Source organism: Anopheles bellator, chromosome 1, assembly GCF_943735745.2.
Source record: "Anopheles bellator chromosome 1, idAnoBellAS_SP24_06.2, whole genome shotgun sequence".
In the NCBI taxonomy this organism is placed as follows: domain Eukaryota; kingdom Metazoa; phylum Arthropoda; class Insecta; order Diptera; family Culicidae; genus Anopheles; species Anopheles bellator.
Genome location: NC_071285.1, coordinates 36,849,156 through 36,867,221, shown reverse-complemented (window position 1 = coordinate 36,867,221; position 18,066 = coordinate 36,849,156). Strand labels below are relative to the sequence as shown.

The following is an 18,066-nucleotide window of genomic DNA, read 5'->3' as shown; positions in this document are numbered from 1 at the left end:
TGTATTTCCACTTATCCCGCGTTTACTAAGCTTTTCATCACCTACTGCTTCCCGCCGAGGGCGGCCTGGGCGGGCAGGTCAAGAGGGAAGCTGCATAAAAAGATTAATTCCTAGCGATGCTTACGTGAGATCGCGCACGTTGCTCTCCCATGACGGACCCACTGCAGTCGTCAGAAGACTGCGCTCCCCGGCCATTAAAGTTGTTATGCAGTACGATCTATTTCCCTGTGGTTAGCGCGAAATTTATGAATGAACAGCGTCAGAGGTAATACAACCTATCACTTTTAATAGCCTCTCTGCGATTAGCTATGGCAGTCGAATAGTCGCTCGTCATGCGGCGCAGCAGAAAGCGCACGAGGTGGACAATGTTGGCGGTCGCCGTTAGTACCAATCGATATCGACGGTTCGACACGAGTACAGATCAAACGATGTACTCCGATCGAAACGGCGATGATGCGAAAAAAGAGAAGAGATAAATAAATTTATTCAAATGTACGTGCTGTACGAAATATGAATATTCAACGGTTCACACATGATTAACATTTGCATGTGCTCTGTGTGGCTGGCCAAGATGTCGCGCCCGAGCCCGTGGTTGGACTAAATAATGAACCCTAATCAAAGTCACCCGATAACGGCCATGAAGTTAATGAAACATTTATTTAGCACCGCTAAATCGATGCTAAATTATAGTCGCCGGCCATCAACCTAATGAGTCAACGGCTGTGTTTCTTTCTCGCTCGCCGTTGAATGAAAACCATTGCGATTGGGTAAGAAAAGGGTTTGCATCCTTTTTTTGGTAGATTATCTCGTTACATAGGTCTAATTTTCGCTAAAAACCGAAAAAACAACTCTACCCTAGCGATTAAAATATTTATACGTAACAAAACAGAGTCAGGGGAAAGCGGACAAGTTGAAACTAAACCTACACGTTGCACTTTGCGTCCATCTCTTCGGTTTTGTTGTTTGCATAGGTTTTCCATTTCCTCCGGTTTCCATAGGTTTTCCGGAAGTTTCGCGAACCGGCTCAATAAATTATATGCGTTAGCTGGCTTACAGTTGAAATTGGTGGTAGTCGGGACGCAAAGCATGTCCGTACCGGCTGGCGGCTCTGCTCGATAGCGTATCCCTACGGAGGGAAAAAGGGGAAAAAGCGGTCATAAAAAAGAAAGGATTTTACTTAATAGTGGTTTTCATTATTTTCTCGGTAAATCCTTCTTTTCACACTAAAAAATTCAGTTACAGAGTGTATCAAGTTTGTGTGAGTTTAAATACTGATTTCGAACAACGGTAAATCATCTTCATCTACTACGAGCACCAAAACAACATTACCGACTGCTCTCTCAACGGGGATCATTGGGTTATCGGCACCGAAAAAGATTTATGTAAACTAATAAGTATTTCAAATGTGGTGGACGAAGGCTCTCGACCGCGAGTTGTGGAAAGGTTCCTTGAAGCAGGTAAAGACCGCTCGGCGGTTGTAGCCGGGCTAAGTAAGTTAGTGATAAGTATTCTATCAAACGTTTAAATAATAGTTCATGGGTTGGATACTTCGGATTGCAAATAATAATTACTTGCTTACTGAGTCCTACGGAGATTCAAAGGGGAGTTCAAAGAGAGATCCAAAGGAGGCTGGCGAGCTTGATCTACTTACATGTGGTGTGGAGGCGCCACTAGCAGAACCGGTTGAAGGTTCAACGATTTCCTCGAGCCCGCAATACTAACAGCATCCGTAACGTACGCATTGTTGATTTCCCCTAAAACAGAAACAGTGATTGGAGCGGCATGTAGAAAACCCTTGCGAATCCTTGCGCCAACCTTTATACATACTGCTTTGATACTGCGGTTCCGGCTGCAAGCGTACGTGTCGTGTCGCCAGGATGAACGAAAGTGTGGCCAAGATGAAGCCATCGATGCAAGCTGAGGCAAAAGCGAAAGGATGGGTTAGTGAATTAAAATCAGGTGCCCAGTGATAAGGAGATGCGCCCAATCAAATGTAACTTACCAATTATTGCCAGCGGGTAAGCCCAACGCATGCTGCACAGCCCAACTTCGAACCGATTCGATTCGGGGCCGCAAATTTTACGAAACTCGTCCGAGTTCCATCCGAACGGAAACGAAACGCAGGCAATCACCATGCACAGGGCTGTGAAGTAAATGACCGAATGTTAATCTCCAACGTTCAACTTGCTCAACTCTTTTAAATGATCTCATTAAGTCCCTTTATTGTAGTAGCATCTACTTCGCTTGCTCCCAGAAAAAGGCGGCAGAACCGGGTGAAGACGGGGTGTGCAGTATTGCACAACACTTTTACCCATCCCAGGCTGCAATCCCATGCACGATCAGCATCGCCATGAAAAGAATGGCGTCGTTTGACATTTGCGAACCGCGGCCATTGAAGATCGTGCCACTGCACAGAAACTTAACCGCAGTCGAGTGAGGTAGCGCCAACAATCTTCCCCGGTGGGGGCCCCTGCGCATACCTCTCCCTAACCGAATGAAAATGCTCACCCACTGCTAAGTCTTGCTCACATACAATTGTATCAGCATCATGCACTGACAACCGAAAACAAGTGAGCGAGGAAATGCCAATGGGTTTCGCACAGCCCACAGGAACACAATGCGAAAACTTACGGAGCCATCAGATAACACAGTGAAACACATTACGCACTCACGCCCGATGCCGCGCTCAAACGTTGTCCGCTGGCCAGGTGGCCAGGGAAGAAAAAACAAATTTGCATACATTACCCTCTATGGCCCTTTTTGAGCCCTCCGCATCAGAGCCACGGATTAGAGCGAATCCATCAGCCGAATGACTAAACCGTCCCTGGAAATGCGCCAAATGGCGGTGAAAAGCTCTAAAAACGTTTCCGACACCATTTTTAGTTTTTGTAACGGTCACGAAAACGAACTTCCGCTAGAGCACAGAGAGACGTGAATAACAAATTGCAAACAGGGCGACGCTCGCGTTAAAAAGACACACCGCCCCGGATCATAACTGGCCGCTTCATTTGCGGCTCATCATAAGTGCTCACGACGCAGCACCGGTCCACCGGAAATGGAGACGTGTTTAACGACGCTCAGGTCGTGGCCACAGCATAATTCAATCTGCCTTCGCCTCCTTTCGGATCTCGCCGGATATCACAGTGGAAAGTTTCGACACACCAGGAAGAAGCCATTAATGCAGCTCTTTGATGGCCAAGCAATGAAAGTGTCCGCTCATTTGAAACAATCGCCGTCGCGGTCTCAGTGAAAACTTGTCAGCGCCACGAAAATCACAAAAAAAAACAAATCATTTCGAGCGCCGATTGTCCCAAACGACGCGGAATGTTGTTCAATGTGCTCTTCCAGGCGGAACCCGTTTCCTCATCGGCTTCGAATCCATCAAATCAAAACCGATTTAAAGCTGCGCAGCAGCGTTTGCGTATTTTTCTACCGCGCCGGTTACGTCATGGTTTTTCTTTTTTACGTTCGAAACAGGACACGCAATGCCGCCCGGTAATGGTAGACCGTAAAGCCATCCGAAAATTGTGTTTGGCATTTCGCCAGCCAAAGCGCACCGCAGAGTGGGTCATACGAATGGAAAGGAGCGAACGAAAGTGAGGACCAGACGGCGTCTTATGCACCTCAGTCGGTTGCCTCAGTGTCCTCAATCATATTTGTGGCCGAGCTGTGGCCAATGGCAAATCGCTGGCTGCGCAATTTTCAACGGTAGATGAAATGGATGATTTGTTGGCGGACCACCGTATTGGGTCATAAGCTCTTACACATTGGTCCCATCCTTTCGTTTTCGCGAACGTATTTTAAGCCATACCGCTCATCCTCAACTCAAACACTGCCAATAAAAATGTATACGCATGCGAAGTGAATGTTTTATTACTTCAATGCTTAAACTCGATCACCGAGCCGATCCGCAAACCGGATAGACTGACCGATGGAGGGTCCTAAAAAGGCATATATCTCCATGAAACATCCGTTGTTTAGATCCCATTTTACTTTCAAATCCACTTTCACTGTGCAAGAAACAAAAGTGTAAGCTCCGGCGCCGGCAACATTGTCCAGGACGAATTAAGAGCACGCCGGCACGGGTGTGCAAGCTTAGGAAAAGTCAACAAACTTGGCCAGCCTAGCGAAACTAGTTTCCCGACCCATACCGCTGCACGATAAACCGGTCGTTAACCACGATAAAGGTCAGTTCCGAGCGGGCGGAAATCGACATCTGGATCTACGCGCGGTGGGCCGCGACCAGATCGCATCGGGCCGTCCGGGAAACCGTCGTCGTCGTGATTTGGATGCTTTCATTTTCCACCGCTTCGACGGTCGGTCGGTCGGGGGAGAGAAAAGTCGTCCTTTCACTGCTCGAAACTCGAGAAGGCCACAGCAAAACCAATGTGTCCACCGATGATAGGCCCATCGCACATGTTGGAAGCGCCATAGTGACAATGACCCACTTCCGCGGATCTCTCTCGAGTGAAAGACCACGAGCAGCATCGATCGATCGAACTGACCCACTGTTTATGTGTGTGAGTGCATGAGGGGGACCCGGGAGCTGAGACGACTCACAGCAATTTCTCTTTCTTTTCCGGAATGGAAGAGCTTTCTTTTGCACGATCGGTCCCCCGGGTCGGGGCCACCGTCGTTCGTCGACGTTCGCCAGAGACCAATTTAAGAAACCGGTCCACTCACAGCGCCAATGACGATGATGATGTTGAGGCTGAGGCTCAACGCTTTGCATCGACTCGGAGTGGCCTAATCGTCGGCCTTCAAAGTGGATCGGGCACCTCCCGCCACAAGAAGCGAAGCTGGGCGAAGCAGTCACAGTACTCGAACTACACATAAACCGGATTCCGATCACGCCTTCGGGAAGATGGGCGGCCCAGATGCGGGCGGTTGAGTAGCTATTTCCGACCGAATAAGTGGAAGCCTTTTCAATGCCCTCGCCAGCCTCTTAGTTAAGATTCCGTTCGAACACTGAGATCGCCCGTCAGGACATGGTGGAAAATTGGCAATTCAACGTATCTTCGGTCCCGCGGCTGAGCGGCTCTATCCGGTTTATCTCACCACACCGACCTTGCCCGGCTTCCGCATGCGACTGTGAACCGCGAACCCGATATTGCTTCCGCCTTTTTGGCGAAGAATCGAAGTAAAGCTCCGATCTCTCCACCGAATGACTAATTGTAGCCAGGAACCGCTAATGAACTTTTGGGAGGCCCTCACCCTGAGAAAGAAGTGTGCGCAAGCGCACGCGCCTGAAAGACCCACGATGCCGTAGCCGAGCGTTTTGTGAGCGTTTCCCACAAATTATCTGCCAAATTCCCCACAAACGGCTGGCGGGTTGTCGGTTTCACACACCATTGTAGAGCGTTGAGTGTGCCATCGAGTAGCGGAAGGAACGGGCGCGGATCCGCCTCTCGAAGATCGCGAGGAAGAAAGTTACTTACCCGAGAGCATCTGCATCCAGCCGCAAATGTGAAAAACGGTCGTCGACTTCATGAACACCATCAGGAGCAGACAGCAGATCGCCAGCGCAGCGGTGCCTACGGCCAGTCCACAAAACACGGTCGCTACCTAAAAAACAACGGTGCAAACGGGAAGATTAGTTTCTAGAGCACTCTCTAAATGCGGTCAAATCACGGGCGGGGGCACCAGGTTAAGAACCGTTCACCGGATCCAAAACAAAGAACCTTGTTTTCGTCTGAAGCTGATTTGCATCGCCCTCGGGCGTGTAAGTTATTCCGTGGAACCGCTCTCGAAGGTAACGGTCCCCCGAAGGCTCACGTGAGGCAGGGCTCTACTAACTTGCTAATCTACCTCACCGGGCCACTCACCTGAAAGGCAATGGATTGCATCTCGAGCAGTTCTTCCAGTTTCCCGCTACAGCTATCGTTGAGATCGTCTTTCTGGCAGATCTGCCACAGGCCCAGCCGACCGCCGGCATCGGAATCGGAGTCACCAACCCATTCTGTAAAGTAAGTAAAAATTAACGCTCTCGTTCACCATTAAATGCCTCACTGTTAGAGGTTTACAAGTTTGCGTCACAAACGCGTCCATTTGCCACGCACCATTACCCGGTTAGTTACTGTGCGTGCCTGTGTCAATGGAACCAATTACACTGCGCCTGGTCCCTGGTCCACACCAGACCGAACATTTCCTGTATTTCGTTCCAAGACCAATGTTGAATAACGTCTCGTCGTCTCGTAAAACCACAAAAACCCGAGCCGGCAGCAGAACGAAGCCGAAATCTCTAGCCGTGGCCAACTGGGTTCGCTGCGCGCCATTTTAAACGGCGTGCAACATCAAATCGGACACTAACCTTTCGTTGTTCGTGCAGCAGGACGGAGCACTTTCCAGTGGCCGCAATGGAGCACACAAACTCCGCGCAGAAAGTGGAGGCCCCCCCCCACCCGAGAAAAGCCTCGCCAGGCGTGGCATTCGCCAAGGGTCAAAAGGGACCACAAATCACCGCACCAAGCGCATTATGCTTAAACCAACAAATTGTCCAAGCGACCGGGCGATTGCATAAAGCCGAGGGGTTTAGTCTAAGAGTTGGCCGCTAATCGCAAGTCAGGCACGCGGTTGTGTAAGAATGGATTCGAACAAATGTCCTTCGGCCCTATGCAATGAGGTTTAACGCGATCATTCTTAGCCAAACGGAAAACGCAGACTTGAAGCCACATTTGCACGTCAATTGAAGATCTACGAAACGGGCTTGATTTTAAACAGTTACACTTGCGTTAAAGAATTCGGTAGAGACAGTCTTATTCGATTCCCGCTTCGCCAGCGTTAGTGTTTCTCCGATTTCTTCGAGCGTTTGCACCATTAAGTGGAGCAACGGGAGGTAATGATTGATTATCGCAAAAAAAAAATCAACCAACGCTTCATCTCTTCTGCCTTCGCGTTAGATAACCGTCGACCAAAAACCATTTTCTCCTGCCTTCTGACCAAATATGAGCCGCCATCTCGATGAAATGATTGCGGGGCGCTGAGGCCGGGCTACGAAATGAATCTTTAAACATGCAAATCATCTTTCTTCGCCAGCCCACCCGCCGATGACCAGCGAGATAGAAAAACCGGCGCCCGCCATAAACCTGGCCACTAATTAGCCTGCCAGCGCAGTGCCAAAGCGCCGGGGTGTCGCACCAAAGCGAAAGGCTCGAGGTTTGTATTATTTTCCTTCATTTTCCTCTTCCGGGCGCGAGCTTAACACTCAAACCACAAATTAGCGCCGCGCAAGTGAACAATGCAATCGGTTCAATTCGTCTTAATCAGACGACGAATTAGCAGCAGCAGCAGCAGCATACCGCTCTGTTGCCCGGTCTGTGGTCTGCGGCTCGCCGGGAGCCGCCATGAATGAAATGGGGAAAATTGGGCGCGATTAAAAATTTCGCGAACCACCACCGCCACAGCCATAACTTCCCCCCGGGTGGCTGAAGATGATGGTGAAAAACTTTTACTTTCCGGTCACGGGCGATTTTATTGCATCACCCGGGCCGGGTTTCTTTCGTTCATGCTTCTTATGTACAAAACGAGAAAGGGGCCGCGAACCGCGATAATCATTATGATTACTATGATGGATTTCAGCACCCTCTGCGCTTCGGAAGGGATCCGAGGTCCGATGTTCCGAGCCGGAGTGCGACGACCGGGAAGCTTTGATTTATTAGCTTTTATTTTGCTAGGAAAATGCACAAATTGATGAACGATCGCTGCCTGTCATCGAGGTGATCGAGGGGTCGATGGCTCCTCGATGCCTAACAAATAGAGTATTGCAATAGAAAATAAAGATTGTTGTAAGAGTTAGAACGATTAGTGTGGATTACCGCACAATCCAAAAGATTCCTTGAGTTCATATCTTGACATTAAATTTAATTGTAATTAAAGTACAAAAAATAAACGTGTAACAAACCTCGCATATCGGTCTGTTTTGTTTGAGCACACATTAAAAACCCGCTCCACCCGTTGGCAGCACCAAAATAAAATATCTCTTACAGATCGTTTGTGATCATAATCTTTGCTCGTTCTATGCTCAAGAGTAACAGCTTCTCGGGGACAGTATCTCGTTGCCTAAAAGCGAACTAGTATAAAAGTGGGCAAATCAAACGCTGCCGCAACCAAAACAAAGACCCCAATCCGAATGGCAAACGGAACTCGTTGGCTCACGACAGCCATATAAGTAAACCGGGGGTTTAAGTGGAGCTTGCGAAAAGCTGTCCAATTGCCGGCACCGTTTTGACCGTCTCGAACCATTATAGCTGCGCAATGTGTTGTGGCACAATTGGGTGGTTCGGTGCAATAGACGCGGCTCCACCTCACCAAAAGTGAGGCGATGTTTGGACACCAGCCTCGGGCGTAGAGGTCACGAACGATGGACAGATCGATTGGCGGACGGTACAGCCTCCGGACCGTGTGGACACTTGTGCCACGCTTCATACCATCCACCGTTCACAGCTGACCTCTGGCTGGGTGTTGGGAGTTGTTTCGGTGCAAGACGAAGACGAGACGACCTCGTTAACGGGCGTGGCTGGGAACTTTTCGACAGGTTGACGCACCACCTGACGCCATTGAATCTCATTTTCTGAGCAATGGCCACCTGTTATTTCGGTGGAAAATTACACCATATCATTCGTTCACCAGCGGGAAACTACCCATTGTCTCTCTCGCTACGTGCGAACCGTTGAAGGGAAGTTGTTGAAGATCCTCCAATCGCCACAGAATCTCAACAGGGTGTAGAAGGAATGAAATGCTTTTTGAAGTCTATAAAACTCATCCAACTGCCCTCCCTTATGTGAAGCACTAAGAGCTAATTTGCGCAAAAAGCCCTGTAGCATCGGAACGTTGGTAATGGAGCATCCTACGCGAAGAGTCCTGCACCTTCACAACCTTACTTTCTCTCTTAAAAGTAAACCCGATCTGACGGATCGCCACTTCATCCGGGTGTCCAATTATCCGATCGATGCAATTAATACAGTGCACCGAAACGAAGCCAGACGCATACGATTCTCTCACGATTTCACTGAACTCATTTGATCGTTGGACAACTCAATTTCAATGTAGACACTAATCGAAACACTCTACTATGTTGTCGACTCGAGGTATATTGATTTATTCGCATAACCTCCGTTAGTCACACGATAACGTCGTTGAATTCGTTTCATTGTCATAACACCTCGCTAATTGCTCGGCACATTACCACGGAATGGAAATTGCCACGCCATTTGCTTTGACACATTTACCATGCTCCGGTTTTAAAACAAAAGCGTACCCGAAAAGGCATTCATGCACGCTCAAAACCCCCGGGAGGTTGCGTTTTCAGCATATTAATTTCGACGTTTTGCACCGAAATGTGACACATTTCGCGATACCGCGGTCAGCGGAGCGTGCCCGAGTTACGAAACACACGCTACACACAGGGGAAAAAGGAAGAATTCAATCAACTACCATGCGGCCCCGTGAGGTGCGATTTCTTGCGCAACTATCTTGATGTTCTCTGAAGCTCCATTTTATTGAGAGTTTATCCCAAACACATTTTTTGCATCTACAAGAATATGAGAATCCGAATTTAGTCATTCTTATCATTAAATCTATCGACTTAAATAGCTTGGAGCTTGAGTAGCTTGAGAATACTTTACCGGCTGTTTCCGGAAACTTACCTGGCGTCACGAACGCCACAACACTAATGATGGCGTAGCAGATGCTGAAGATCGCCCAAAGGACGGCGATCGCTTTCGAGTTGCGAATGTAGTTCGTGGCGTACATATGGCTTGAGTCGACATACTCGATCTTCGTTCCCATTGCGAGCGCTTTTTTACGATCACGGTTGTTGTTTTGGATGCAAACTACGCCGATGACACGCACGCACGAGTTTCACGAAGCGCAGAGCAGCGAAAAGGGTCTTACAAAAACCTTATACGCCTTCCACAACCTTTGGCCAGGGCAAAACGGTACACATACGCTCCAACATACACACTAACGAGACACCAGTAGCCACATTGGAATGGTTCACTCTCACTCCGGCAAACTTGGCGGCACTAAATTGTCGCCAGCGTTGGTTAAATTTTCACTTGAGCGCTTCGAGCCAACGATGACGACGATTCGCAACGGTTTCCTAACCACCGCCGGATCATACACCGTGAAGTGGTAGCTGGCCGGCTCCCGGCTTGCGGGATTGAAATGGACGCCGCTGGACTCGCCGCAACTGGACGACGACGAAGACCGCAAACGCTGGCTGGCTGTGGGTGTTGATTTCTGTCGAAAGAAAATATGGCGTCAGTAAGGGCGATCGTTGCGAAAAGCTCACTCTAGCTCATCACGGCCCTTTCCCCCATGCCCGAGCGTCAGAAAGCGCTAGTTTTGCGTCGACGTACAATTCGAATGACCGTGGATCGGGTGATACGATCAGTAGCATCGAAGAAAGGCTAGGAGATCGGTGTTTGCTTTAAATTTCTCGACGATCATCCAGAGCGCTGTCTAAGTGTATAGCGTCTGGTAATTAATACTTAATGTAGATATCGTTACTTCAGCGAAGGCTCAAAACGGGATGCTTACAGGCATAGTCGCTCGTGGTCCTCGGAATTAGACTCCATCAATAATCGTCTGATCGCCCATTTATCGATGCTTCGGTCAATTTCCATTGCCAGCTCTATGCCAAGAGTACGGAAGTTATCTCCCGATACCGTTTTCAACTTCCAAATGAAAGCTAATTAAAACATTTACCAAGCGATCGCAAAAGCCCATTACCTTCCGTTTTGTTGATATTCACCACTTCCGACCACTTCCGATTAAACAATCTCAACCATTCGCGGCCTGTGTTTGTTTGCGCCCGAAGCACAAGGCTCTCGACAAATCAGTTAACGAACTTCACACAACACCAACAGGATGCCCCAGCTAACACCCCAAGCGAGGGGGCAGACACATGTTCGCCCGGCTCTGCTCCTACCGCGTGCCGATCTCGTAATTTATGTAATCAAAATCAAATCAATGGCACCACTTTACAGTCGCCCGCACGCTGCAAGAAGGAATCGTTTCATTGCAGACAAATTTCCTGCACACTTCCGCCAGCCAGTCGAGGAAGAGTGAAGTGAACGAGATGAAATAACTAAATACTTCACTCCGGCGCTGTCGGCACGACGGCGATTGCAACATATTAACAATACAACAACTGAGAAATGTTGGCGGTGCACATGGAACCACCGTGAGATACCGCGGCCCTGTGTTACATGAGCATTAAAACCCGTGTTCCGTTTCGGTTCGGCCAGCAAATCACTTTTCCATATCGGCGCATCTCGCAGGCCGTTCCTTTTCCTTTCGGTGCGCGATGGCAGATCACCAGGTGGCGCTCTCGTGTATGTGTACTGTTTCATTTCCGAATAGTTTCTGGGTTAAAAGTCCCTCCACCACATTTTTTTACTGTTCCAGCAACCAATACGCGAATACGTAGGTTCGTATCATTCACGCTCGTTGAAGTCTTTCGTTCGGATCGTCGGGCAGCTTGCGTAACCTTTCCAATGCACACCCGCATACACCGTTAGCTCAACGCAGATACGATTGTGATGCTGCCGGCACGTCCTCAATGATCGTGATCGGTAGCCATTTGGCGTGTAAACTAGGCTCTCGATGCTAATAAACTTCCTAACTCGCCCCGTTACGCAGAGAAGTGTTTCTGCTGCCGACCGCCGCCGACGAGGTCTTCTTTCTGCCTTGTTGTCTCTCTTTGCAGCAGCAGCAAGACATGACCTCGTTTCGGTGAACCCCAGTTGTGGTGGTAAGGGCACATCTTCTTCACATAAACGCGCTCCGACAGAAAGCTTCGCCGTGGCATTCTTCCACCACAACCGGGGGCTGCTGTCAGTTTGATTAATAGTCCTGCGCCTAAGCAGATCTTCAGAATTGTGAAATTCGTGCGGCCCAAATACGTGTTTCGTGTTCGAAAAGTTGCACATACTCCTGGTTATTTGTTTACATTCCCTAACCCGTCTCGTCAGCCTTTCGATTGAACGATAACGCGCGTGTGTGAGTTCCGCCACTGCGACGATCTTCGGCCGCGATCTTCCCGGACTACCTGCCGATACTGGTCACCGTAAGCTTTGCGGCCCACCGGTGAAGGTAGCTGGCAACCAATTGCGATCTGTCGCTCTCTTCCCTCCTACAAGCCACGATCGCTGTAGTAGTGCTTCGCGGACGAACCCAACAACGAGAGAGAAGGAGAGAAGGATCGGGTTGCCCGTCAGGTGCTGTGGTTCTTCTTCACTGCCCTACTGTTCCAGGCCCCGCTACCGAAAGCCTACACGAAAGAAGAGCTGACACACCACAAACACCGGCCGCCGTCGTCGCAGGTATCTTTCCGTACCGAAAACAACGTGCGGGTTGCGCGTCCTCGTGCGCTTCCCGTTCCCATGGGGCCAGAATGTGGCCCTGGGTGCAAGTGAGACGGAACACTCCCACCGTCGGCGTCCGCCGGGCGTTCCTCGATCGACGCTGCACCATCCCGCGCCGCATGCTATGCGACTTTGACTTTACCACCTTTGTCCGTCCGTAAGCGCTTGCTGCGCGGCGTGCTGATCGCCTGGTACTTTTAAGCTTACGAGCGGGTAAACTGAGATCACCGCAGAACGCGGCACCAACACCGACCGGCGGCCCCTTCGTCATCGGATGGGCGAGAAAGCCCAATGATTCATCGCGTCGCGTTGGAATGGAAACTTGGGGTCAACAGAACAAGCTTAGTGGGTGCAAAAGGGCCGGCTTTACGTTCATTGGCGGAGCTTTCCCGATGGGGATTCACCTTCGAAGCGATCTTCCAAGAAACGGGAAAAATCAGGGACGTATAAAGTTGGGCCCTATTTAGCGACAACATCCTGTTATTTTTATTAATTCCCTCTCCCGAAGCGAGTTCGGGCTTCACCTGGCTCGCACTCAAGGCCGACTCCTCGAAGGTGTTCCGGTCAATTTGTCCGGTTTGGCGCCGTAAAAGGAATGCGCTTTTATCGTTTCGAACGAATGCTTCGAGCTGGCAGTTGGCGCCCTTGTTGCAACGCTTCGTCGATCGAAACCAAGAGCCCAACGAGGTGGCGAAGGCCAAACACATGCTCACACAGTTGCAGATAATGAGCCACAGAGGGCCGATTGTTAAAATTTCCTTATACGCTTGCACGATGAATTCCCACGTATTGGCAACAACACGGAATGGTTTATGTCTTCATTCTTTGCGTGTTGACCGCGGCACGTCTCGTAAAATAGCATCACAGCGCGCGGTTCTTGATCGCCACCGTCTTCTGTGCGCAGCAGAGAGCGGGCTGCTGGCCGTTGATGCTGACGCAGTTGACCTCCTTGTGGGGTAGATTAGCGTGAAAAATTTTCGTTTGCGAACCGCCTGAACCCCTGCTGTGGTCAGTCGCAGTCCGGTCCATTGGCTCCAGCCCGTAGCGCGTACCGTTAGCAGGCACAAGTTAGTAAGTCCGCAGACGCACAGGAATTCTTTTCAACCGGATTTAACACACTTCCACTGCCGTCACGGGTCGATTTCACTCATCTTCGCCCGTTAATCGTGCGCTATTTTCGAAAGGCCGCTAGCCTGCATGATGAACCTTTTCTCACGTCTTTAGGAGTCGATCGTGCTGATCGTATTAGCCAGTGGCTGAAGTTGTTGGGAAATCAACAACAGGCCGACAGGTCAGAAAGAACGAAGCAACGACCGTCCTGCCGATACCACTACAAACGCCGACAGCACCACAAGCACACAATCTTGAGCATGCAGATGAGAGAATGATCGCACTCTAGACCAGGCACATAATGGAACGTACGATCGCGGCGAAACTTGAGCCGAACTTGAGTTGAAAGGCAAAGCACGCTACACAAACCTTCGAAGTAACACCGGACTTGGCACAAAACTATCGTGAAACTCCTCTCAACGCGGCTTCTCGTTTGAAACTAACTCTAGCGTTGAAGTCTTTCGAACGTTTATGCTGTGCAGCCACATAAAGCGAGGATCGTTTCCTCTCTGGATTTACCTTGCTCTTTCTCCGTCTCTCTCTCCCTTTATCTTTCTCACTCTCTCTTTCTCTCTATGGCGGCAATTGCAACCACCAATACCACCGTAAGTGTGGAGTTTGTGGAAAATGCGCCAGAGTAACATATTTTCAAAAACTCCGTAGCGACTATCTAAAACTCAAACATAACTAGCTAGTAGTTTATCTGCGGTTTGCTATTCTTTCATGCGCAAAGATAAAATTTATCCGTTTGCAATCGTATAAGAAACGAAACCTCTTGAATGATCGTTTTAACCCTTCAAACCCAAGTCCTTAATATTACATTATACTAACAGAGAGTTGAGACTTGTTGAAATGATCACTGATATTTCTATAGGAATGTTTCGATTTAGTCGTGGTCTTAGTTTTTTTTCGATTAATCAACATAAATGGGTCAACAACTTGATGGCAACAGAATAATATGAACAAGTTAAATGAAAACCGACTTTAACTAATTTTACAATCTTCCTGATTTTCCGTAAAAACTGATTACACGTGCTCATTACACGAAAACTTATTGTTGAACCATAGACCGGCTTTGACTAATGTGTTTGAATAAAGAAACATGTTGAAGAAAAGAAAGCTGTTGCATTGAATTGAGTTTCGATTATTTAGGCTTTAATTTTGGTCAGTCTTGAACTATATAAATTCTGATTCATACAAGTTTACAAAACACAAATGGAACAAAAATCGAGCCGGTTCGAGCTACTTTTTATTCCTCGGAAATCACTATATAACAAAAAAAAATCTGTAGTTAGGTCAATCATTTTTCGCAAATGGCATGTACACACAGTACAACGAAAATAAACAACCTTAATTAACTGTCTTTTTGCGCTGAGCTAGTTTAGAATAAAGCAAATAGGACCAGGGCAATATCTGAATGGTTTATCACTCGATATCGTCGTATTGTATAAAAGAAAATACGTTGATCCCGGCAGCTTCTAGTTTCTTCCTTCCCCCTAGCTCCGTTAATTCTATAATAACAACATTTTGCGCCACGATTCCTCCCAGTTGCTGTACCAATTTATTTGCAGCATCCATTGTACCGCCGGTGGCCAACAGGTCGTCAATAATCAACACCTTTTGACCGGAGCTTATGCTACCCTTCTGTATCTCGAACACATCCTGTCAACGGAATGGAAAAAGAATGTTTAGCAAACACTGATAAGGGTTATCTCGGCGTATACGTACAGTTCCATACTCCAAAACGTACTCTTGCTGAGCGCATGAACCCGGAAGTTTACCCTTCTTGCGAATCGGCACCGAAGAGATGCCCAGCTCGGCAGCGATAAGCAGACTGAACAGAAATCCGCGCGCTTCTAAGCCGACTATCACTTGTACATCGGGACATTGCTCACGGACGTACGATAGAAGCACGTTTTTGATGGCTTTGCAAACTTCCCCATGTCGGAGGGCGGTAAAGATATCTCTGAAATGATGGAAACATAAGTTTATTATTAAAATTTTTACCAGTTTCTCATAGACAACACACCTGAAGAGTATTCCCTTCTTCGGAAAATCCGGATACTCTCCGATGTGTTTCTTAATCAGCTCCACAATTGCACTTTGATCGGAAGACATTCCTTCAGGAATCTAATGGTGGGAGAAAACCGTCGGAACTGGCAGAGGGTACACTGGAATGATTATTAACACAGCATCCCAATCAGACCACCAGAACTGATAACAAGCAGCAGCAGCAGACGTTGCAAAGGAATGAAACATCTGTGTTGAATGTAAACATAAACATCTGGCATGTGAATTGACAACCAACAACTGTTATACACATTCGTTGCACGTATAACAGCAACAGTTCAAAACGCAGGTAGAAAAGCGTTGGCGGTTTTTCGTTAAAAACAAACAAACAACACAGCCAAAGGAAGCACAATTGAAGGAGTAAGGGAGCGAGTCCATCCATCCGTAGGCAATTGTAGGATGGCTTTTTTCGATTTGGAATCGTTCCGTTTTATTTCGCTTATCACACTTGAATGTTTTGCTAGATTGCGCGTTCTTAATGTGTATAATTCGTGCTTTCAAATCGTTGTGTGGACTGCCGTTTTAATCACTAACATTACGATCCTCTTGGAAACACACCGAATACACTCCAAAAGAACTGATGGTGACCGAGGGACCCGGCAATTCTGTCCATCAGTGCATCGCACGGCGACCGATCGATGCTGGAAGGATACTAGCCGAAGGTGCCGTGGATCGTTTTAAAGCGGGTCTTCCCGAGGCGAATTTTGTTCAGAAATAGGCAAACGGCGGCGACGTGATCAGAATGCCCGCAACCGCCTGCAGTGCCTGCAGTAACCAGTTAGCACAACACCAAGCATAAACATTGGTGAGCATAAACAGTTAACACCGCTCCGACTGTTAGCATGACTTCAATAAGGCAACATAGTTGTATATTAGTAGTATATTAGTTTGTATATTAGGCAACATAGTAGTATTGAGCGTGACTCCAATATAACAACATAGTTGCATTCATGCATTGAGCACGATTCTAATAAGACAACATAGTTGCATTCATGCATTAAGGTCCAACATAAACATCAATGCGATCACGAACCACTCTCAGCTGAATGTAAACATTCACACGGTCACCAACAATCCGTAGCCGAGAGACATATAAAACGATCAACCGATCAGATCGAGTTTGTTCTTTCGAGTTGTGCCTTCCATCGAGCTACTTCGGTTCTACGGTCAGTGCGTTCCAGCATCATAGGGTATTCGTAACGTCGTCGCGGTTAGTGAAGACAACGTAAGATTGTAACCCGCGAAGCATCGTGTAGTGTTAAAAGGAGTTGAATAAAGAATACATCCCTTTTTTAAAAATCACTCCACACGGTCTCGTGCTTAACTAACCCTCGTCCCGATGGGTAAAATAGTTTTCTCCGATCAGGACAAGATACTCTGGGGTATTATCCATCAACAAATTTGAGTCGGAAACATGATAAGAAAAGATAAACTAAATTCGTGCGGCTTACCGAATAGAATGCCACGAAACAATGATACGTGATGAAATCAGTAACGGGGTCACGGCAAAAAACAAAAGCCTACGACGAAATGACCTCCCGCGATCCAGGTTCTCCGTTTCGCTTGCTCCGGTCCATCTGTTGATCCTCGTCCTGCGCCACCGGAAAGTCTGACGATCGTCATGTCACGGAACTGCGCGAATTCCACTGGATCTCACCTGACGGATTACATCTCTCTCCTCCGCCTCCGCATTCCCACTCCGCTCGTAGTTTCCCGACAAATCGGCTAGTGAAAACAAAACAAAAAGAGCAGTTTAGATTGGTTCATTGCATGATGAGCTCACTTACCTGCACATCTCGTAGATAAGGACAGTTTGATGTGGCACAGGACATTCGCCACATTTCAATCCCATCAGTTCCGCGTTAACACTTTCCACTTTTCCGGTGTGCACAGAATCAGCTTAGTTTGTTTGTTGTAGCGTGGAGGATGACCGTTTTTCCTTCCCTTTTGTTCATCGCACCTTGATGTTGGATGTTTCATGCTTGATTCGGCAGGCGATCAAAAAACCGACCTAGGACGGGTTGAGTCCTTGGAATCTTTGTTGGAGGCCCAAGCAAAGGAGCTGGAAGAGCCCGAAGAGGCTATGCAAGTGTAATAACCGACTCCGTTGCACTGTCTTATGCAAAATGTAAGTTTGGAAGTTGGAATGTTCTATGTTTTCCACGTTGTAGCCTAATTTATTTATATGTTACAAGAAAAACAGCTGGAAATGGCTAAAATGCATGCACTTTGTGCACCATTAGGTGGGCGAAAGGAAAATCACGCTACGTGCTACTACTCTGAGGATCCCATCCCCGCACGGTTTGGATATGTACGCCATCCCCGCACGGCTCAAACTAGATTTTATAAATGGAAAAAACTTGACCCAGCCCGTGGGCTTCCCCCACTAACGATATACAACGCCGTTGGTGAACTTGCCAGTAGACCATATTATAAAGGACGTCTTGGTCGGGGAGGATTATCATCTAATTCATGTTGGAGTATTAAAAAAATTATGCCTATTTTTGTGAAAGATATG

At 48.0% G+C, this 18,066-nt stretch overlaps 2 protein-coding genes across 3 annotated transcripts; both read right to left on the bottom strand.

The window, feature by feature from the left end:
* Window positions 1-802: 802 nt before the first annotated feature.
* On the bottom strand, window positions 803-13,904 carry LOC131216167 (LHFPL tetraspan subfamily member 3 protein). 2 transcript variants are annotated; one of them, XM_058210583.1, is made up of 8 exons: window positions 13,848-13,904; window positions 9,645-10,239; window positions 5,826-5,959; window positions 5,439-5,565; window positions 2,003-2,143; window positions 1,816-1,917; window positions 1,652-1,754; window positions 803-1,126 (listed from the first exon to the last, which is right to left on the bottom strand). In XM_058210583.1, the coding sequence occupies exons 2-8, from the start codon at window positions 9,784-9,786 to the stop codon at window positions 1,051-1,053; spliced, it is 825 nt and encodes a 274-aa protein (XP_058066566.1). In that variant the 5' UTR covers window positions 9,787-10,239; window positions 13,848-13,904; the 3' UTR covers window positions 803-1,050. The 2 variants fall into 2 exon arrangements, with proteins under 2 accessions (XP_058066566.1, XP_058066567.1); XM_058210584.1 differs by having other exon boundaries at window positions 1,828-1,917.
* Window positions 13,905-14,692: 788 nt separating this feature from the next.
* Window positions 14,693-15,712, bottom strand: LOC131214980 (adenine phosphoribosyltransferase). The gene is made up of 3 exons (XM_058209337.1): window positions 15,508-15,712; window positions 15,207-15,444; window positions 14,693-15,140 (listed from the first exon to the last, which is right to left on the bottom strand). Exons 1-3 carry the CDS (start codon window positions 15,594-15,596, stop codon window positions 14,904-14,906), a joined length of 564 nt encoding a protein of 187 aa, XP_058065320.1. The 5' UTR covers window positions 15,597-15,712; the 3' UTR covers window positions 14,693-14,903.
* Between the last annotated feature and the right edge of the window lie 2,354 nt (window positions 15,713-18,066).

Bases quoted from the DNA above. Each gene is read 5' to 3' on its own strand.
- LOC131216167 (XM_058210583.1), bottom strand. From the start codon at position 9,786: ATGGGAACGAAGATCGAGTATGTCGACTCAAGCCATATGTACGCCACG. The intron at 1,755-1,815 runs GTTGGCGCAAGG...TTTCTGTTTTAG, and splicing joins TCAAAGCAGTATGTATAAAG to GGGAAATCAACAATGCGTAC. The intron at 1,127-1,651 runs GTAAGTAGATCA...TTCCCTCCGTAG, and splicing joins GTGGCGCCTCCACACCACAT to GGATACGCTATCGAGCAGAG.
- LOC131214980 (XM_058209337.1), bottom strand. From the start codon at position 15,596: ATGTCTTCCGATCAAAGTGCAATTGTGGAGCTGATTAAGAAACACATC. The intron at 15,445-15,507 runs GTGTGTTGTCTA...CCATCATTTCAG, and splicing joins AAGAAGGGAATACTCTTCAG to AGATATCTTTACCGCCCTCC. The intron at 15,141-15,206 runs GTACGTATACGC...TTCCGTTGACAG, and splicing joins ACGTTTTGGAGTATGGAACT to GATGTGTTCGAGATACAGAA.